Source organism: Antedon mediterranea, chromosome 2 (assembly GCF_964355755.1).
Source record: "Antedon mediterranea chromosome 2, ecAntMedi1.1, whole genome shotgun sequence".
Lineage (NCBI taxonomy): Eukaryota > Metazoa > Echinodermata > Crinoidea > Comatulida > Antedonidae > Antedon > Antedon mediterranea.
The window spans coordinates 11,280,925-11,303,983 of NC_092671.1; the positions used below are offsets into that span (position 1 = coordinate 11,280,925).

At 32.1% G+C, this 23,059-nt stretch overlaps 3 protein-coding genes across 3 annotated transcripts; all 3 read right to left on the reverse strand.

Moving 5' to 3' along the window:
• Positions 1-11,168: 11,168 nt before the first annotated feature.
• Positions 11,169-12,942, reverse strand: LOC140039638 (guanosine-3',5'-bis(diphosphate) 3'-pyrophosphohydrolase MESH1-like). Its single transcript, XM_072085258.1, has 3 exons — positions 12,821-12,942; positions 12,568-12,623; positions 11,169-11,926 (listed from the first exon to the last, which is right to left on the reverse strand). Exons 1-3 carry the CDS (start codon positions 12,936-12,938, stop codon positions 11,534-11,536), a joined length of 567 nt encoding a protein of 188 aa, XP_071941359.1. The 5' UTR covers positions 12,939-12,942; the 3' UTR covers positions 11,169-11,533.
• A 445-nt stretch (positions 12,943-13,387) lies between these two features.
• Positions 13,388-15,789, reverse strand: LOC140039639 (protein canopy homolog 1-like). The gene is made up of 6 exons (XM_072085259.1): positions 15,740-15,789; positions 15,193-15,285; positions 14,857-14,972; positions 14,288-14,488; positions 13,808-13,904; positions 13,388-13,714 (listed from the first exon to the last, which is right to left on the reverse strand). Exons 2-6 carry the CDS (start codon positions 15,281-15,283, stop codon positions 13,677-13,679), a joined length of 543 nt encoding a protein of 180 aa, XP_071941360.1. The 5' UTR covers positions 15,284-15,285; positions 15,740-15,789; the 3' UTR covers positions 13,388-13,676.
• A 421-nt stretch (positions 15,790-16,210) lies between these two features.
• On the reverse strand, positions 16,211-19,864 carry LOC140039640 (uncharacterized). Its single transcript, XM_072085260.1, has 3 exons — positions 19,381-19,864; positions 19,058-19,256; positions 16,211-16,898 (listed from the first exon to the last, which is right to left on the reverse strand). Exons 1-3 carry the CDS (start codon positions 19,862-19,864, stop codon positions 16,682-16,684), a joined length of 900 nt encoding a protein of 299 aa, XP_071941361.1. The 3' UTR covers positions 16,211-16,681.
• Between the last annotated feature and the right edge of the window lie 3,195 nt (positions 19,865-23,059).

The following is a 23,059-nucleotide window of genomic DNA, read 5'->3' on the forward strand; positions in this document are numbered from 1 at the left end:
AATTTTATTTTTTAAATCATCAATTATAATTAATGCAACAACTTAGGACCCAACAAAAAGTACACTTAATATACTGTCCTCTTAATAGACAGTAGTTTAGTGTTAAAACATACTTTTCTTTCTTTACGATTCTTTAATTGGGGTTTAAAAGGAGGGGTTCCGCTGTACGTAAATAAGTATAGTAAGAAAGTATTTAAGTTATTTAATTCTAAGCGATAGAAATGCAGTATGTTCGAACGAAACAATGTCGCGGATAAAAGGTGATTTAAAAGTTTCGCGCTGTCTGTTCGAAATTGTACTATACACGATTTTAAAATCAATAATTATAGATATAAAAGAATTCCCCACTGTCCTTTCCAAACAGCATTAGAAGAAGAGTACTTTAAACAAAGTAACATGCCCTATATTTTTCATCTCGCCTATCGGTAAAAATTCAATTTTTAGAAAAAATGAATTACGACCGTTAATTGCCATTGCTAGTATTTTACTTGTTTAATATAGGTTGAATAGATCATCTAACCGAATTTAAATTTTTCTCAAAATTGATTTGAAATCCATTCTATAAATCATCGACATAGCCTAACTCAACTACATTTCAATGTAGTCATCGTGTTTAATTGGTTGCCATGGTAATATGTTTTTAACTAGGTTGATAGATAGATTCTGTTATTTTTAAACATGTTTTATTTTGACAATTAAATCAATGAACACATTACGATCATGTTTATCATGGTAATCATCCTCATCATTATATAAATATCATCACCGACAAATGACGTCACCATCGTCGATGTCATTACCTGAAGAACCGTTGTTATGGCGGTTAGAACCAACAAAATTGAAGAATGTAATTATATATTTATATTTATGTTCAACACAATAAACTAAAGACATGAGCGCTTAATTACCTACTACACTATGCACTACATACAGGTAGTACTTACTGTAATCACTACACAAAATGTCGGAAAAGACGCACTGGGCGTGTCATAGAAATCACCGGCGGCTCAACTTGTCGGTGGCACAACTTGTCGGTGGCACAACTTGTCGGCGGCACAACTTGTCGGCGGCCCAACTGGTCATATGCCGACCAACCTACGTCAGGTCAATGACGTAGTTTGGTCGTCGGCGGTGGTCGCGAGCTCCCTAACAACATCATTGTCTATCATATTATCTTAATCTTAGCATCATCCGGGGTTTTACAATATTACCATTAGCGCAATACAGGTAGTACTTAATGTAATACAAAAAAATGTCGCAAAAGACGCACTGGGCGTGTCATAAAAATTACCGCCGGCTGAACTTGTCGGCGGCACAATTTGTCGGCGTCCAAACTTGTCAACAGTAGAATTTATTTTTGTATTTCAAATTGTTGATTTTTCCTGGTAATTTTAAATTTAAAGTTAACATTGACAGGCACGCTGTTCTTTGTAAAGCGCGATATAAATATTCGGTACTATTATTTTATTATTATTAATTTCCGACATCATAATCCCACTTAAAACTATAAGCGATGGTTTATTATTATAGACCAAAGATTGTTAGTGTAGTCATTTATTATCTTAAAATTAATAAAGCCAATCTAAGAAATAAAGTCATTATTAGCAATATATGATAAAGCATTGCCGTCACTTTATTGATATCGTTATTAATATAGCCTACTTAAGATAATTTAATTTCATTTATCAAAATATTGCATGCAAATTTACTCATTTGTTCTTTCAAATACGAGACGCATTAATGACTGCAGAAACGCAAATATATTGCATCTTGCTAATTCTTGAACAAATATTTACATTAGGAAGAATAATTGTTAATAAATGTTTGGTAGATCAATATATAGATTTATAAGCTTGTGTGCATTGACCTGTTAAAACGGACAAAGTATAAATGCTTTTTGTGGGATTGTTTAAGCTAGGAAACGTGGCAATAAACACTAGAAATAGTGACAACTCACGCGTGCGTTCCGTCACGCGGTGTCAATTTTATTAGCCGTGTATCCTGATTTTAAAGCTGCCCCGTTTACGATGATCACGGATTACGGTCAGTTTGCCGGATACAGAGTAGTGTATTAGATTGTAATTTCACTCTTCCCTGGTGTGAACGTAGTAATCCCTCGGCCACAGATGCACGATTTCTATACAACAAGACAACGTCAACAAGAAGCAACAGTAACTGATAAATTATAATTTTTTTATTAATAAAGAAATTACTATGTTGTACTTTAGTTTTTTGTCAGACGCGGCAGTTGACTACGCAGCTGCTGTCAAGAAAAAAAATCATTTTATAGCACGCGCAGAATCACTTCTTTACTCGACTCGATCCTAAATATCAAACTTTACCTATACTGTCATCTTATTTAGTTTAACTAATTTGCAGCAATTGTGTAGAAAGGCCTAAATAATGTTCATTAATTATGTCTATAGTTTCACGCGACTTGCGAACAAAAGTCCATTCTAAAGAAGTACGTAGGCAGAAATTAACAATATCTCTGAAAGAAAAATTCCTGTTTCTTTCTTTATAGTCATCAAACAGTTGTACAATCAGCTTCACAAATAAATCATTATAAAAATAGGTAAAATAGTAAAGAATTACAAAGTCATCGATGTAATTTGTTATAACGTGTTTTTTTTACGCTTTACTGTTTAAAATAATGTTTATTCAATTGTTGAGACGCACGACGACTACAAAAGTGTGTTTAGATAGTATATAAGCTAATTAAGGTTCAACCAGAATCAATATTAGATACGTGCGCATCTTTTACCATTATTGTAATTATGTTATTGTGTCGCAAACATGAATGTTATTTGAACATATTATTGATGTTGTGTAACGGAGCTTTTGACAATGCAGATCGAGAAAATGTTACATTGGTTAAATTTCAGGCAATTTAAAATTGATTAAGCCTAATATACATTCATGATGAACGTGTTTTTTGCCAAAAGATGATTTATTGTTCAAAATAATATTGATTATGTTGCTCTGGAATGAATGTTGCCCAAACTAACCTTGAATAGAAGAAACACGCATTTTTTACAACTCACTATCACCATCACTATTATTAATGCATAATAGATTTATAATAAAAAATCAAACGCTCACTTAATGTATTCGTTTATAGCGAGAGCAACAGTGATGGACACCATTTGTTGACAGTTGTCGGGCTAGAATGTACCGATTTACAGTTATATAAAACATGTTATTTTTATTATAGCTTTTACTATGTTTTTAAACATGAGACATAATTTGAATTTAGGTTTTATTGTATCGAAAAGGAAACTAAATCGCTTGCTTATAAATGAAGTGATTTATAGGCCTAGAGTATTATCGGGAAACAGCAAGACCACTGAGTTTGAGTTTGGTACGTTTTTAATCGGTGTAGTAGTCAATGAAGATTGCATTTTTATTATAGTGTTACTACTAATGATATTAATGTCGGTAATATCAATGTACGGTAAATAATGATATAAATTATGAAGAGAGCATTCGATCATTGTGAAACTTTTTAGAGTGAATAGTGGTTTTTACAGAGTTAAACGTCTATATAGAACTAATGATATAAAATGTCGCAGATCTACGTACAGCAAACATTTTGGGTTTCCTCTGAAGTGTCTATAAAGCAGCTAATAAAGCGTGATTCCCGCTAGAACGCAACGCGGTGACGTATTGACGCAAAGTGCTGTATTGCGTAATCATGGGAACCGACGACGCAACAACAGTGCTGCAAAAAAGGTTTGATTTCACGCAGACGGGGGAAAACACAATTATTGTAAGGGCATTTTCGTTGCGTCGGTTGCGTTACGTTGCGTCGCTAGTGGAAACCAAGCTTAACAAACAAGAAATATTAAATTCACTCGAAATCTATTTTTAAATTCACAAGGCGAGGATTACAATCGAAAATATCATTAAATAAACGCCTACACGATTCCAATGGTACGCATTTACAAAGGTTCTTTGATTTCTTTATCAACAGTAACTGATGTTATTGATTTATTTGATACCTACAGTATCTTTTTTTTTAATTTTTAAATTTCAATAATTGTTATTATTATTTCAATACAATGCTCAATTGTTACAATAGAATGTACTACTCGGTGATAATCATCTTTTCGGAACTAGACCGTCTCCAATATTAATATAACGAATTGACTAGACACTGTTTAATCAATAATTGTAATTTATCATTAGTTTAATGTTCATTTTGATTGTAAGAACTGTATGTTTGTTATGTAATACATATTGTGGTAAAGCGGTTATTCTTTTATTATTATTTTTATATTGCTTATTATGTTATCAAATCAAGAGAAAAAAAAAGATAAATTAAAATAATTTTACACGTGTATGATATCTTATGGATAATTTACAAAATTAATTTGTCCGTGTTTATTAGTTATATTGCTGCAAGTTTGTGTACATTTTTTCTCATTTTCTAAAGTCTTCTTCAAAGATTTGATATGAAATTGTATGATAAATAGGCCTACAGTATATTGATATTTGAATTTAATTATATTTTAATAGATGCCTACTGGGAAAGGGGACAGATAATTGCATTTATCATGCCAACTTAGCCTGTGGCCTTTTGTGTTTTGTTATTTTTTTTTGGCAATAAAGAATAATAATAAATTATGATTTCTATACTTTGGTTGCTTATCATATTTTTTTTGCATTTATAGTTTTGCATGCCAAGTTCCCAATTTTAGATATAAATTCTCAGATTACTGGAGATTGCCAATAAAAAGTTCGTGACTTCTTCAAAAACGGTGTTATTAAAATTGTTTCGTAAGAAATGTCAGATTTCTACGATTTTATGTGTACATCCTCTATTAAGACTATCCAGTAATAGTGCTAATATTTACAGACCACTAAGACATATCACTTTCATCCTCACTTTGCCATCTATACTTCTTGTTTATTTCAAACTCACAGCACTTATAAATACTCGCAATCTCAAACACGGTAAATCCGTTCACAGTGGTTACGCACGGAAAAAATCAATAAAATTAAGTTTAGATGCACTTGTGGAAATCTGCAATTCAATTAACGGTCATAATTGACGCAAAGTTCAAGCAGTTTAAATCTAATAGGTGACGCTTTAATAAAAGAAAGGTGACAGAAAAAATATGCAAGCTGATTGGCTGTTCGACTTATGTCAGTTTGAATGGAACCGTTTTTATTATAGTCTCAATTACTATCAATTATTTTATTGTGGATAAGCTGTTGCTTGAATGAGAGAATTCATCTCTTTCGACATGGAACAAATTACAGTAACATTTGAATAAATAATTGAGGACATATTTATAGATCACGATCAGGCAAAAAGCGTAACCCATGAAATATAACAATCCAAGTACACGAGCTTTGTAATAGAAACAACTTTATACCATAATACACGGTTCATAAAACATTATGCCCGAAAGATTTGCACTACAATTAGATCTATTTTAGAAATCAAGAAGGTTTACATTTTGTCTCTGGTTTTCTATGAGATTGACGAAAGTTCACGATCTTTAATTGTCTACAGAAAATTGACATTAATAAGCTAATACAATGGATGATACACATTAAACAAATTGAAAACAACAGTTGATACAATTATTCAAATGAAACAAGACATTACTGACGAGATAGATTAAACCGTAATTATCGCCGTAATACACAACGGGAGTTCAATGCACAACGAGGGCTCGTAAAATAACGCAATATTTTGCAACGCACGACGAAGCCCAGTTTGTAGCCTTAGTTTCATGTGAAGCAACGGTAACAGGCATAGACATGTAAGTCAACTAAATATTAACTTTTCATAATCTATAACTATAATTATAAAAAAATCCTCGAGTGAATTCGAACCCTTGTCTTCCGATTGTAAGGCTTATCACTAATCAGTCAACCAAACAGCTTGCTTGCAGAAAAGCAATGTCAGATTACATACACAGTGGGCCCATGTGGGAGAAAGGATATCTTTGGTAATATTTAATTGTATTGCCTAGTTAGATGGTCACATAACTGAGAATACATGTGAGTAAAAATAAAATCATACTGCTGGTGTATGGAATACAGATATGTGGGTTTTGGTACTTTCTTGTTAAGGTTAATGGCTTAGCCTTTCCTTTGGTTTTTCCACAAGCGTCTTGAGCACTTTGATTTGTGCTTAACAAATCATGGTACTATTACTACAGTAAACATAAAATATGAAATTACAGGTGTGTTGTTTGTTGTCTCTAGATAAACAAGTACGAGAATCGGGTGCAATACCTAAACAAAAATACCGTTTATTAGATTGGTAAAATTAACTTAAATTCCAATCAATGCGATGACTTTACTTGATGTCAGAAAACTATGCCATTTTAATGCACGCAGTCAAGAAGATTAAATAAAAGGTCAAATGACGAAAACGTTAAGATTTTATCATAAATTACACGGGAAAAAATATAATTTAATCCGAAACAAGAGATATAATTTACGTCAAGACTCAACTAATTGTATACGTAGACATATTATAATGTTGTGAAAACAAAAAGAGGAAACATTCAAATTGGTATATTAATGACAAAAACAAGTAAACAAGATATATCATTATAATTTCTTCCATCTGTTTAATTGTATACGTAGCGACTGTAATTTATTGTATCTAATTGCTTTTAATAATGGTATGCCCAAATATAGAATAATTTTCGTTTTGTTATCATTCTGTCGACTATCTCTCCTTATGTCGACTATCTCTCATGTCGACTATCTCTACTTTTGTTAACCATCTCTCATTCTGTCGACTATCTTCCTTCCGTCGACCATCTCTTCTTCTTGTCGACTATCTCTCTTTCTGTCTACTATCTCTAATTCTGTCTACTATCCACCTTCGTCGCATCTCTTCCTTTGTGGACTATCTCTCCTTCTGTCGACTATCTCTCCTATATTGTGAATTATCTTTCCTCCTGTCGACTATATCTCCATTTGTCGACTATCTCACCTGTTTTTTTTGACTATCTATACTCTTTCTGTCCACGTTAGATTCATTTCATTTCTTTAATTATCTTTATGATAGAAACGATATACGCCCAAATACTACTAAATTGTATAGGCCTAACGCATTTCATTTTTGTTTTCATATAATTTACTGTATACAGTATCCACGTACGTTTAGCGGTGATTAGTAATAAATTGGAGCTCATATGTTAAATTTCCAATCGATTGTATTCAGTATGTATTGAAAACATAGTTTATCATCTCTTAACCTCTTAGTTGATAATAGCAACCCTAATAACACAGAGTTTATGAATTTATTCTGACAAAATACCAAGCGTTTATGTATAGTTATTATGCAAACAAATTACATGGTCGATATCACGATGATTACCTATTTCAAGTTGGAACGTAACGCAACGTAAAGCAAATTAGCCAGAGAGATACAAGTTTTCCAAAAACTCTATCAATTTATTCAGACTAATAAGGCAACTTTGAAAAATTAAATTTTTCATTCTAGGCTTAAGTTCGTGTCATATCAAAACTCATGGCACTCGGCCGAATCATTTGCATTGTGACCGCCTATCTCAAATATAATAACTATTTATCTATTTATAGACGTGACGTTTTGTTGGTATATTTATGTACTTCATGCGTAACGAGCAGTTCATAAACAAATGTATATATTGGTATACAGTGTTTACTATGATGATATTACATTCATTTGGTTATTGATTCAAAATCTTTAATATAGTCTAATACTAATAACTCTTTATAACATGATACCTAAGTGCTTAAAAAAAATCTAGGACACGAATATTAGGTAACCAAAAACCGAACACAACAAATGGTCGCCAAACAGAATAAAATAAAAGCTATTAAAGCGTCTTCGACAGAGTGACTCAAATTGAAATAAAACAAACTGATTTAACGTCTAGATTAATAATACGTTGCGACATTTTGAAGTGGGTGTGAGATCACATTGGTTAAAATAAATAAGCAACGATACTGGCATTTAATTAATACTCTGGACAAAGGTACGGTTGGCAAGCTTTTCATGACGCCGTAGTATCATAAATTCCTTTTCAACACAAACGTTAATAAAACACAATGAGGTTTTGACATATCGACAGATTAAAAAATATCATAGTCTAAAGCTCTGTCTACTATCAATCAAGTTTAAAAAAAAAAAGTGTGATTTGCCCAAATATGGTAGTAATATGACGTCATCGTGTCCATATATGGGCACATCACATTTTTATTACTGTCAAAGTTTGATAGTGTAAACAGAGCTTTATGGGAACCCTCAAAACATACATTTGATAATCGATAGTGCTGAGAGGAAAGATAATGTAAATTTCATATTTCGAGAGTGGTCGAAAAATAATATTAAAATAATGAAAATGAATGAAAAGAGGTGATGGAACATGTGATGAGAATATTGATGGTGATGATGTTGGTACTGGTGTTTGGTGTCGATGATGATAAGGACAATAATTTTTTATTTCGAGGATTTTGTTGATGGCAAAAAATGACGATATTGATACTTATTTTTGAATGATGAATAATATGATATCTGGAAGGAATGATGCAACTATTAATGATTAAAATTAAAAGAAAAAAAAAATCCCAATAAACTAATGAAAATGGTATATATCATCTAATGTCGTTTATATTATAGTCAATACATAAGGATGTAACATTATTCTATTCAGTATGCAGGAATATTCGGTATTACAGATATACAGATAAAAATCTATTCCACTGATGCAAACAACATTCTCCGAGGTTCATAAATTACTATAGCTATAACGCTAAGCCTAAAGTCATTAAAAAACAATTTAAAGACGTGGTCAATTAACACGTATACACGGGAGGACAGACTACTGTAGTATTCATTAATAGCCGATACATCACTAACTTATAATACGGTATATGTTAGTGAGTATATCAGATTATGTAATATTCAAGAATATTTAAAAATTTTTCACTACTGTCTTAGAGCGATATAAACTTGCCATACGTCGCTAAGATTTATTTTTGTTTACGTACAGTACTACTACTGGCGCCATCCGAGAGCGTTTTGATTTATTTTCGAAACTAAAGTACAGCAAAGTACAGATATGAAACGCCATGTGTGTAAAACTGTTTCTCATTTACGAATATTAGGCCGAATTATGTAGAATCGAAACAAAGCGATATACAATTCAAAGAAAATATTAGGAAATTGGATTTGAACTGAGGAGATCGAAAAACAGAATCATGACTGGTGTTTCATACGGACGCTGTCAAAGGCTGAATCTTGAGGGACTTGTTAGTTTTATTACAGAATATGGCAATAAGAACCATAGTCTCTGTAGGGGTCTGGTTATCCTATGATGTCGATCGTGCACTTGTGTATTTCGCGCACCATTACTACCAAGAACACATATGATTAAAGGGACCGGTTAATGAGTGTAAATGTAATTGTAAATTATATCTATATCTACTACCAGTCAACAAATGAATCAAATAGCAGTCTTTGACTTAAGGCGATTCATTTGGGCGAAAGGAAATGAAACTGAACACAGTAGTTGAGCAGAATTAAATCAATGAGCCATGATATTGGATAGCAAGCATGTTAACCATCAAAATACATAGCGTAATTACTGCTAACCTATCTTAAAAAAGGAATAAGAACATTATGGGAAAATAGTTCTCTTACTGCCAGCGCGCCGTCTGTGTCGATAACGTTCAGGTATAACGTCACTGATAATGTTTAACTTGTTCATTTACTACTGTAACTTATAGACTATTATTTTTGATGATTTAAACTAATTCACATAATACACCCACATGTACTCCAACCAATTTTTCTGTAATAATTGAAAAATAAACGCCAAAAGAAGAACAGTTCGTGATTTTATATGATTTAATTTAAGGAAAACAATTTTACATACTTGGAATTTCTCGGACTATAATATTATATAGATAATGTTCTTGCGTTGTGTATTTACTATTATTCTTATTTTACAACTGAATGTTAGTGAGATCAACTAATTTCAAAACGGGTTATTTGAACTTTACATTGCTATGTATGATACGCCGCTGGTGTTATATCTCAAACGATGCAATCAAAATATGTGATTGACGATTTAATTAAATTCACAGTAAAATCAGTTTTCAATAGGAAATTGTATACGACAAATGAAATAATGTCGTCGTAATATTACACGTTTGTCATATGTGAAATTCGGTTAACTCTGATTATGTGGGTCTATTACAATTTAATATGAAGTATGCCTTACATTACACAATACTAATATTAGTAAACACATTCGAGACTAAAAACTAAATTAAAAAATAATAAAAGAGTTAGCATTGGGCCTATATTACAAGTGTCACGGTAACTATTTATTTCAGGATCCCAACGGAAATAAACATGTGTAATTTGTTTTATTAGGTTATCTTGGTCAAAATAAATTTAATACTTTTACATTTTTATGACACTTTTTAACGCTTATTTTATAGTTACTTTACCATTACTTCTCAGTTTTACCGTTATTACTTTTTGAATGTAATTTTTACAATTTTTAACACGGATTTTACTTTCTTTACTTTGTTTTAGCAATGTTATACTTTTTAAATATTTTGAATCATATAATAGGCCTAATTTCTTGTATTTGTATTGAAATAAATGAATGAATGAACTGTTTTTACGAATTAGGGCCTAGTTTTCAATTTCATTTACCGTAACCGTTTTGTGAAATAATGGAAACTCATATAACAATTTGAACGGCGCCGTCTTGTATATTACCCGAAGGTATAGGTTTTAGCAAGAGTATGGACTGGAGGAGACTCTGTATTTTTCTAAATGAAAACAAAATCAACACACGTCGTGATAAGAACCTGCAATTGACGCTTCCAGCATCATGAAACGAATACATTGTGTGACCTCTTTTAAAATGTATCCTCAATCAATGAAATCCAGCTTGTTCATTTCACATGGATTGTGTGGTTCGTATGCAATAGGATTACAAATTAAACACAGTACCTGACGGTAAGAATAAATAGACTGAAAATTAAATTCAGGTAATAAAGTACGCGACACAATATTAATTTGGGCCGACACACGGGGGAATTAGTGTAGGCCTATTGTATATGAAATGATGAGGAATATGAGGAACAGATTTAATACAGTGTATACAAATACTTGTTTACTCATCCATTTGTTTATATTACACAATTAATATGCTACATTTCTTTCAAAACTTTAACTTAAAAACATTCGGTCATATAACTCTAAAAGGTTAATGATTATAATTATCATAGTTTACACTACATGATTTTGAAACTTAATATAGCAGCCATCATGGAAAAATATCCCTCAGTTAACTGGTAATTAATTGTACAGGCATAAGCAGGACACTGTACGGTACTATATGAAAAGTGTTTTAACATATGTTTCTAACCATTATCTAAGCTAAATGATGGGGGAGAGGTCAAGTTGGTAGAGAGAGAGGGAGACATGCACCTTCGTTTAAAATCATCAAATACTATCGTTCAATTTGATTGAAAAACATAATAAGTTCCATAATCATTTATTTTCTACGCTACTATCGGCAAGAACGCCTCTTTTCACTAACAATTTATCAAGTTCATCTTCTAGCTGTAAATTGGTACCACGCAGTCCATCAACAACTCTGCCTGCCCATACAAAATAATCATCTACACGCTCTCGAGTCCATCCTACCGGGGTACACCGCTCAAGATCACGAAGATTATACAGTTTATCGGCTAGTTTGACTAGTTTCGCTTTCCGACTCTTTTTCGACGCGTTCTCGATCTGTAATCGTTTGCGTTCCATTTTCGGCAGTGTTTTATCATCGGTAACTTCGGCAACTATCGACCGGACTTCGGCACCAAACGCCGATTCGATTTCCTCAAACGTTGTGTTCGTGTCCTCAATCGTATCATGAAGAAGAGCAGCCTGCACACATTTGGTAAAATAATACAATTTACTTGATCGTTTTAGAGATTGGATCAAAGGTTGAGCATAAATATTCAAGTACTTTTACATTTACAATACCACCACAATTATCCAGAAAAAAAGCACAAACAACCTTCGAAGCTCAACACAAACATTTTAGGAGAGTCGCGTGCTCATGATAAATGATTTTTTTAAATAATTGTTAAAGACATTACTATTGTTCTTCTAAACCAAGGCTTAGTTAACTCATATAAAAAGGTCCATTTTCATTGCAGTGTAGATTAAAAAAAAAAAGATTTAATTTGGTTGATATCTCCCACCCTTTTATGAATGTCATTAGAAAACATTAAATTACAAAATGATCATTGTAACTGAGGGCGCCAGACCAAATATTTTGGTTATCAACACAACATTTTCGTTTAAATACTGTGTACATTAAATTATGTTAAATGTTTCTTTTGTATTTATCGATTCTATATCAATTAATGTGTGTTTACGCCTATAATAAATATAAATAAAATAGAACCTAATAAAATTTACTTTCAAAGTAAAGCGACATTCCAACAACAGATTATAATAGGCCTAGCTAGACGATAATTACATTTTCAGTGGAATAAAGTAAAAAAAATGTATCATCTGACCTGTATTGTGGCAGTGTCAGTTATGCCTGCTTCATTAGTAAGTATTCTAGCAACGCCTAATGTGAAAAAATGTTGATGATAAGAAGAAAACAAAATTCTAGGCCTACAAAACTTATAGGTGCTTAAACAACACAGGGCTGGGGTAAGGTGGCGGTCTCACGGTGACAGACCACAACAACTTCCGGGCCTAGGCCTAGCTTTCAAAACACAATAAAACCCGCACTGATTTATAGTATATATGCCCTATACTAACCAATTGGGTGATTTATATAAGGTGTTGCATCTTGATCCTTTCTTCGTTGATCTTTGTGCTTAATAGCAGCAAAATTAACACACTCAATCAGTGAAACAACATCGTCGGTTTTGTCCATTATGTTTTTCCCACCATTGTTTAAAAAAAACTAGCGCCACCACATTCCAAAAAAGGTTCCCGGGCGATGCCAAAAGCGTTTGAAAACCTCCTCATACGAAAATTTACAAAATTTTGAATTTCACAAACACACATTTTAAATAAATCAGGTAGTTGTATTTTACTCCCTGAATAAATGTGGTAGATAATTAAGATAAACGATTCTAAGGGCCACTTTTACACAGGTACACTCCATGGAATAAACGCATGTACGTCTAAATAACGTTTACTAAATAACCTGTATGATATTGCAATTAAATATGATACAGAACGAATAATACACAAACAATACTATACTACGGTATTTACTTATTATAAATTTATTATTCATGTATTCACTTGATAAATTAAGTAACGGTGTTTTTTAAGGCCTATATTTGTGACTTTTTCTTAAATTTCAAGAGTAAAAAGATTAAGATACAATAAGCCTCTTCTTCAATTACGAACATTTATACATGAAGACATTTTTATTTCATTTTTTTCAACACCATGAAAAGATTAACATTTTGCAGAATTCATAAATAAGTTTAAAATAATTTTACATAGAAAGTATATCAAAACATGGGAATGTTTTTAGAATGGTCTACCTTTTTTATTAAAACATAATAAAGTTTAACAAATTTGAAAACATTTTTTACAAATAACTATAGGTACAGTATATGCATAGTAGTAAGTTCATGTAAGTTTAAGATAATTTCTGTTACAGCTCATCATGATCCTCCTCATTTGAACAAAGTTCTGAAAGAATCAAACCAATAAATGGTTAAATTAATTTTGAATCAAGCGAACAAAAGAAAACTCCAAAATACTGTTAAAATGTTTGTTACTTACCAGATATAACATTGCATAAAAGATGTGATTTATTTTCTTTCTTTTCTCGGAAAATTTGTAAAAGTTCTTCCTCATAATCTTCAAGTACATTTTGGCACTTAAGTTATAAACAATAAAAAAATGGTGATGTTAGAGTTTGCTAAGCAGTGACTGAAATCAGTAGCGTAACGGAGCACTCACTGATTAAACCCAGGAGCACCCAGAGGTAAAAACAGGCGTTACAATATGTCGAAAAATGCTAAAAACGCCCGAGGCCTCCAGCGTTGGAGGGCTCCTTATGGTTCCTAAACCAGGGGGCTAAGGTCTCTACGTTATGCCACTGGGTGAAATAGATTTTAAAGTGAATACATACAATTTGAGGTTGCAATTTTTACAGTTATTACTTGAGTGAATTTCCAATTAATCAAAATAATATTTACTGTAATTAGAAAAATACAACAATTTACAGTATGATGAAAAGTAACCTTTATTTGTACTTACAGCATATTTTAATTTTTTAGATGTTTCTCCATCAATACTGATGTTGTGAAGTTCTATATTTTCTTCTCCTTCTCGTTTGTTAAACCTAGTATATGTTCTCTTTTGCGTTACTGTGTCTGTGCTTGCGGCATAGTCATTCATTTTGTCGCAGATATCTTCAACTAGTTCAGTCATATGTACTTCAGATCCTGCAAATGGTACCTACAACATGACAAGAAAAACGGTAAATAAACGCTAAAAGGTACAAACATAGATAGTCTTCTTTTGGTAACCAAGCACAATAATGAATACATTTTCAATAGAAAAAAAGGATTTTTTTTAATTTTAAATTATATTTCATTTTTTGACTGGTATAAAACACTAAAAATAACCAAAGGTTGAAAAGAAGAGTTTAGAATGACTAAACAATACTTAAACTAAACAATACTTAAACTAAACAATACAAACACGACAAATATAACAATAAACAACTAACATTATTATAAACAATTCATTTTCAACATTTTATTAAACAATTATCATTAAAATCCAGAAAATTTTTGTTTTTGTCTATTTAATGTTTTTCTTACCTTTTCCTGTGTCTGTGTTCCATCTGGGTTTATTCGAAAACTTCCAACATCAATCATTTTGTGGGGTTTTACTTGCTTAATTGCATACTCTATCTCATCCACAAGAGCTTTACAGGCTTGAAACAAAATTATTTAATATTATAGTGTTTGTAATGTTACATTTATAAAATTATGTTTATAATAAAACAAATAATCTGATATTTACTTATTTATTTTAAATATACGTACATACATAATAATAAAAAGTAACAGCAGTGAGTATTTGCCACAAAGTGAATGAACAATGAAAGTTTAGGTTTTGAGGAGGTGTAAGATTTTTGTGGTTGTTTTACTTACCCCCACAATACAGTTCTTGATCACGTTTAGCTGCAGCATGCAGTACAGACAACAAAACCACACAACAGATATTCAAAAGACTTCTTGCCATTCCTATTATTATAATTGAAATCAACATTAAAAGGTAAACGTGTAGAACTTTGATGCAGTCCAGTGAATATTTGTTGTAATTTTTCAAATTTATATTTAAATTCACCTAGGTAATACATATAATTAATTTAATAATTAAATAAATAATTATGGGTATAGCCTACTTACAAAGTCTAATTTGACCGAAAAAGTATTGATGATTCAAGCCCCATAGTAAATTACTTAACGTTCTATTCCTTAGTTTCCAGGCAGTTTCGAACACCTGCCGGTGTTTACAGCCACGCTGGTGACTTTATCATATCAATGCCTAAGTGTGTTGACTGTTACTCGTTAACTGAATAAATCCTACTCCTAATTGAACATTGTTATATAATCTCTTAAATATCTAAATAACTTATCATAATTAAAATGGCAATATTAATAGCAAATAATAAAGTAAAATATTATTTAAAGTTACCTTAACCTCTACGACCGGCGTTTTTCGAAAAGCTACGTGTCACCACCAGGAAAGTACACGTCGGTAAACATTGACTAGCGCCACCTATTGACGAAAAACTTTACAAATCGTCGATACAATTTTGAAGTACTGTCGTGCCTATGTCTCTGTCACTGTTTCCTCTGTATATCAGTATATGCATTCAAAACTATTTTTTCATCATCATCATCATCAGCATTAGCTATTATCAAAGATCTTATATACTAGTATATAAGATCTTTGCTATTATTCAGTTCAGTTGCCTTAAGTTGCCTTTGCCTTATTTCCATTATTTGTTAAATTACTCATTATTATTCCCACTCCTCTCATTGGTAGACCTACCTACTAGCCTATTTCACTTTACTTTTCAGTTGATAAAAACAAATATGACAATACAGGGCATACATTCTACACCTTTTATACAAGTTTAATTATTCAACGATTTTATGGGTATAATTGTATTTGTTTTCTTTTAATTTTTACCACCTATTACCAAAAAAGTAACAGTAATATGGCCAAACTCTAGAACTTGATATAATGAATTACAGTGACATTTTATGCCGATGAAATCTATTTCTATTATATATATACATTTGAAAGACAGTTTGATTTTGCTTATAAATAAAACATTATAAAAATTGTTTAGTGTTTGCACAAGTTAATTTACATATCGCCAATAAACGACATTACTTCTACAAAGAAAACAGTGAAGATAAAAATAATGATAATAATCATAGATTTGTTGAAATAGCTTAAAACATGATGTGACCTGTAATAAAGGTCACAACGTTTGGCTATTACATTATGATCACCATGAACAGGTGTTGATTATTGACAACGTTAATTTAAGTCTTTAAAATATTTAAAATCATTTTTATTGGAATGTTCAATTTCAAACTAATTATTGCATTCCACTTCCAGGAGTCACATATAATGAGCAAAAGGCTGTCTACACAATAGATCCATTCCGTGTAAGTTCGACGTCAATCCATTGTTGCAGTTTGGAGATGGAAACGGGGCGTAACTGGGTGGGTAAGTTGGTATGACTGTGTTGTACCAGGGAGACATGAACGGTGTTCCCCAGAGGCCTTGTCGCTGAGCTATCTTCAGACGAGCTGTAACTTGTTTTTTCCATTTCGTTCTAGAAGATAAATCATTAATTAATGAAGTGGTGTTTCTCTGTATTTTTAGTCGCGTGGACGCGACTCTATAGTTCACTATGTCGGTCGGTCGGTCTGTCGGTCTGTTGGTCTGTCGGTCTATCTGGCTGCTGGCCTTGTTTTTACATACTATAGAATATTCAGTCATTTACGATTAACTTGACTTGGAGAAATAAGAATTTATCCAAGTCAGCAAAGCAAAGCTCCTCATTCACCTTTTTCTAAACCTAAAGATGACTATATAGGCCTATAACGCACAAGGTAAGAGCAGTGAGTTGCTAATTAACATCTTTGATGAGAGTAACTAAGTTTCGACTTTAAATTTGTTTAAATATCGATTTTTTCGAAAATACTTCAGCGGCCAACATCAAATAAGGCAACCGAAACAACAACATTATTCTCAATGTTTATATGACTATACTCAAAATTGACCTTTCAATCGTTTTAATTATAATCGAATTAAACTAATCGGATTGAAAGCAGTACTAAATATAACAATTACAATGTACCTAACATCGAAACAAGCATTTAATGAGAATGTAAAAGGCGTTATTGTGTGATAGAAACAGACCGCTAAGAGGAAATCGATATCCAGTAATAATTATAATTAAATAGTAGTAATATTTAAATCTTTAGCAATTAATTAAGATTAGATATTGATACTTTATGTGTTGTCGCCGACAATTATTCAATATTTAAAGATCTTTCACAATCATTAACAGAATACTAACATACATTTACTATATAACAGTCAGCAACAACAAAAGACAAATCTATACTTGTTAACCTCTGTCATGCCATATATATTTCTTAATGTCATAAGTTGTTTTTGGCAATAAAAGTTATAAACATAGACATTGTTTCGGATACAAACTGAATTAAAGTGTATTGCCCCCCCCCCCCCCAAATAAAGATTTATAAAATCAGACTTTGAATAGGCCATTTTTATCAAAAACACCATTGTCTGACAGATAATTTGACTATTTTTTGCTTTAAATTACAGTTTTTCAGGTAAATAATTTGTTTGCCGATGCAATTTTTGGTCAAAGTGAATAACTATTATGTGACTGACATTAAATTGGTATTTATTCAAACAATGTTTTTTTTTCAGAGGGACTATATCTTTAAGTTGAATACATTTGTATTTTTCAAGTTCAGTAAGTATGTTTTTATTAGTGAAATTGAAACGCCATTTCTTAATTTATTAGGCGGTTTAAATTCAGAAATATTTCAAACAAAAGCAAACTCGAAAAGAAGCCCATGGGCTTAAACTTCGAAAAGAAGCCCATCTCGAAAAGAAGCCCCCCTCTACAGTTTGCAAAAGTACTCTCGAAAAGAAGCCCATCTCGAAAAGAAGCCCATCCAAGAGCACTAAAAAACGAAGAAGCCCATGGGCTTCTTTTCGAGGTTTTACGGTATCGCAAGAGCAACGAACCTTACTTGATTTTAATCAATAAGCTAACACGTTCAATCATAATTATAGATTTCTCTGTTATGATAACAATGATACTCCACAGATAAAGTATAATCGCTTAACAAAATAACTTTATTAGCAAATGAACCGACTAATTGCTGTTGTTTTTATTGATTTAACTTTTTCCACTCCAGGTATTTGCCCACCTTAATTGCGGTTGGTTATTTTCATTGGGCCTAAGAATCCAATCGTAATAGGAATAGGTAAAGAAAGACTTTAAAGCTATATGGTGTCTAAAGTAGACTACGAATGATGATGATGAAAATTGTTATGCCAGAATAATGATATAAAAAACAATAATTAAAAAAATAATATCTACAACAGTAGTAATGACTACAATTTTTATGTGTTTAAATTTTAAATGTAAATATGTATAATGTTTGTATGATGTAGTATGTTTAAGCGGATATTAGCCCTTGATGGCATTTGCAACAATAAATAAATTTAATTGAAGAACCAGAATTCATAATTGGCAAAGTTTATATTGAAATAATAATTTTATAAAATTATTATTCGAACGCTTTGTATAAACGATGGCCAGAAAGGTTGCAGACGTGTAGAATAATTCAACAAGAAACATGCAAAGGCAAACGGCAATATCAATTTCGTACAAAGTAATTTTGTGCTATATTAATATAATATGAAAAAAGTAAATAAAGTACACACCTTCTGTTTTGGAACCATGTTTTGATTTGCGTTTCTGTGAGATCCAAATTCATTGATAACTCCAATCTCTTACTAACACTGAGATACTTGTCTGTTTTAAACTCTTCTTCAAGTCGTTCTAATTGTTTCGATGAGTAAGCCTGTCTTGGTTTACGATCAACCCCGGGCTTTCTTGGTCGCCTGCCTAGCTGTTTTTGACCTGAAAATTAAACATTTTTGATAACATTTTAGAAGAAGTAGAGAAGTAAAAATGTAGAAGCTCAGAAGAAATTACGAATGTTATAAAGTCTATTGTTTTATCTACAGTATAAACAAAAGATTACCTGCAAATGGATGTCGTGTTATGTCAGGTGCGTATAACCATTGCGGCCAGGTATTAATTTCAGAGCTTTTGAATCCACACGGAAAACTACCAGGTGGGGCGATTGATGGTGGAAACCTTGTAGGCATACCGAGACTTCCTGGTAAGCCCTCGATACAAGCAGTAGGTCGAACCAAAGATATCTCAAGCCCGTCAACCTCGGGAAGGTTGTGTTCGTTAAATACTGCCCTTGGTAAGGCACTTCTGCCCTTGTGATTCCAGTCTTTCTCGTTTTTTGCATCACCTTTGGCAGGATTTAATGAACCTGCAGATGGTTTCTCCGTGTTTCCGCATACGTTAAGAATTCTATCTATCGAAAATGATGATTCAACATTACTAGACTGTTCAGCCTTTTTTGATTGTCTTTTTGGAACGATGTTCATTTCTGTATCTTTGTTTTCGCTATTTGATGTGGTTGCCTCAGTCTTCGATCCAAAACTTTCCATCTTAACGTAAGTTGAATATAACTCGTAACTCTTTTTTTTTTACTGTTTAGCAAACTGTCTTAAATTTTAAACACTAGATGACATCTTCAAAGTACCTTATCGTCCGTTTAAGAAGTTCAATCGAAGAAAATAGACGTATGAATTTAAAAACTCACACGCATACATTCACCATTCTGTGTTCCAAGTGGCTGACGTGTCGGCCCGTGTTGGTCTTTTTAAGTCTCTCGTACGATCGATAGGTCTTATCATCGTACTAATACACTCAAATCGAATCGCTTTCTTCAACTCTGAAACGCTAATTGTTTTCTAAAATCTTGACAAATATTCAACGATGATCTAATTCCAGCCACTGTATCGTTATTCAAGCCATGTAATAACCTCTTATTAATTGATCATTATTTCTATAATTGTATACGTTCGTTTACATTTGTTGTTTTTGTTTACTTACCGTACCTTATAACAAGACAACATTTTTGAGAAATATACTATTGTTTTAGGTCTCTGTTAATTAAATGTTCTGTTTGATTATCTAAACGTAGGTTCTATTTTTGTTATGTCGTTTTGGTCTAGTATACACATTTCTTTTTATTTTCTAGAATAATGCATAAAATCGTTGAATTTTGTTGAACATTTATTTATAATTTATAGCTACTAAAACAAAACATTATGCCTTTTAATTTGTCTTAAAACACCTAGTCAATCCATCAAATAAACTTCAATTCCTCGTAAGCCTACGCAAACACTTTTAGTCAAGTCCGCGAAGACATGACCGTCGCGTAGACACGCGTTCAAACACTAACGACACCTGGTTAAACTCGTCAAACGAACAATCTCCATTTATGATTACAATATCGACGAATAGTAAGTATCGGTTTTGTTCTAAATTATTGATTTTGGTGAATATTCGGTAGTGAAATGGTAAACATAATGTTTGAAATCACTTAAATTAAAATTAGTGTATTTTGGTGTTTTAAATTATCAAACAAGTTCCACATTAAACTTTAAAACCATGAGATTTTATGTTTATTCAACTAATATCGTCTCGGAATTCTATTTGTTATATGTTAAGTGGAACTGTACTTTGTGGTTAATGTGCTTGCCTTACCAATCGCAATTGGGCTTATCTTCATCATCATCTTTCTTCATTGTGCATACACCTCATTTCAATATAGTCCGTACATGGGTTGGTAGAATTTTATGCAACTGGGCTTACATTTTGTATTCCACACACGTTTCATTTTTTATTTATTTATTTATTTTGGTTGAACATTTTATCTACGTGTTATCCTTCTTTTAGTAAAGATAATTTCAGATTTCAACATTTCATCATAAGTTTCATCCTGACCTGTATCACTCCATCCCCAAGTATCAAACGAGACTTACTTTATAAGCACAATATAGAAATGTATCCATCATGAATTTTCGAGTTGGATAAAAATAAAGACACATAAGATAATAGAGAACATTATAACACATAAACAGTGAATAGAGTCGAGTGGCAGGAAAGCTGCAAACCGTACTAGCAATAAATTCGGCACAGGACCAAGCCTATTTTCGATCATGTTCTGGTAATAGAACAAGTCTTCTCGGATAGGTCCAGTGTACATATCCATGAATGTGCACTTTAAATAACCCAGCGCATCTTTTAGAAGAGTGTAGGGGGTACCCCGTTTTATCCTAATAGTCCATATGTGGCTGTTGGTGGTCCACAGAGGACATAATGCCAATTTCCTCGACTTAAGGATGAACATTTCAAGTATCAAATACAAATATACATAATAGTACGATTTACTATTTTTACTTCAAATCGAAATCGTAGTATAGTACCAATAAAGTACGATTAAAGACGAAGGGAAAATTAAATCGATTAAATAATGCAGTATTCGTATTATTTAATTGTATTAATGAATATGAATATAATATATATCTCGTAACCACTCAGTTAGTTATCTTATAGTTAACCATAGACGTTTATAAGTGCATTAATGACTTCAATTACAATCTCAACAATTCCTAATCGAGTCTAATTACACACTCAGGAACATTGATTGTCTGCCAAATATTAATAAACCATGCTCCGGGCGAATTTATTCACCTGATAATTGATTCATGAGATCGTGTAGTTCCACATGAAATCCATATTTTCCTCAGGCTAGACACGGTGAAGCTGAGATCTCCACTCACTCCTGGAAAGCCTGAATCATTTTGGCGCTATAATAATGGACCACGGACAGTTTGTGTATTGATTTGTTTTAAGGGTGTTCGGATATATTTCAGAACGATGTATTAATGGTGATTTAGTTTTCTGCTCGATTGAAGCATATAATTCGACGATTCGACTTCTAATCGTCGTGTTTGATTTTTAACTCCTTTCTTCCAGATTTATATTTTTCAAAAACAATAAGAAACCTATTTTCCGCTTAATAAGCTGCTATAATCATTTAAATACTTAGGAAAATGCTAAAACCGAAAGAGTGCGTTATTATGGTATATTGATGCTACAACAGTTTTTACTTTAATTACATTTTTAAGTTTTGTGACGTCATCAATAATTATATAGATTTTCGTTCTACCATACAAAGACTTACTAAATTATATTGCACTATGTCCGTTGTATAGTCACATAAATGGAAATTTAAATACAATTAACGCGTATTTCTTCCATTTAAATACAGTTTTTGCCAGTTAAAATTAACGCTGTTTTACGAAAAACGCGCGTCGGTGTTATATTAGGAAGACATCAAGAAAAAGAATCAATTCTTCACAGGTACCAAATGGATTTCAAATATCTACGATCGGGTTACAAATAATTACCTGTTTTTGAAGATAATAAATTGTGTACATAGTGGAGCTAAATTTCCCTTTACTGCCCAACAGTCAATTACTGAAAGCAAATTCTAGCCCCGCTCTTGGTTAAGTAACGATTTACAGCTAATCAAATGTTGATACATGATCAGATGTACGTTCAATCAGTTAATTTCAAACACACTTTCCAAAGAAATAAGTTTTCCTTTTTGACAATTTAAAACCTTGTATCGAATGCGTTCTTTAATTAGAGTATATCGTCAATGGAGAAGATGCGGGGACAACTCTTACTAATCAGTGGGAAAAAGCTGTGTAAATAGGCGTATTGATTTCCAACGTTGTGCTGCTGGTTGGGGACATTGATGACAGAATCAATTGCTGTTATGTCGT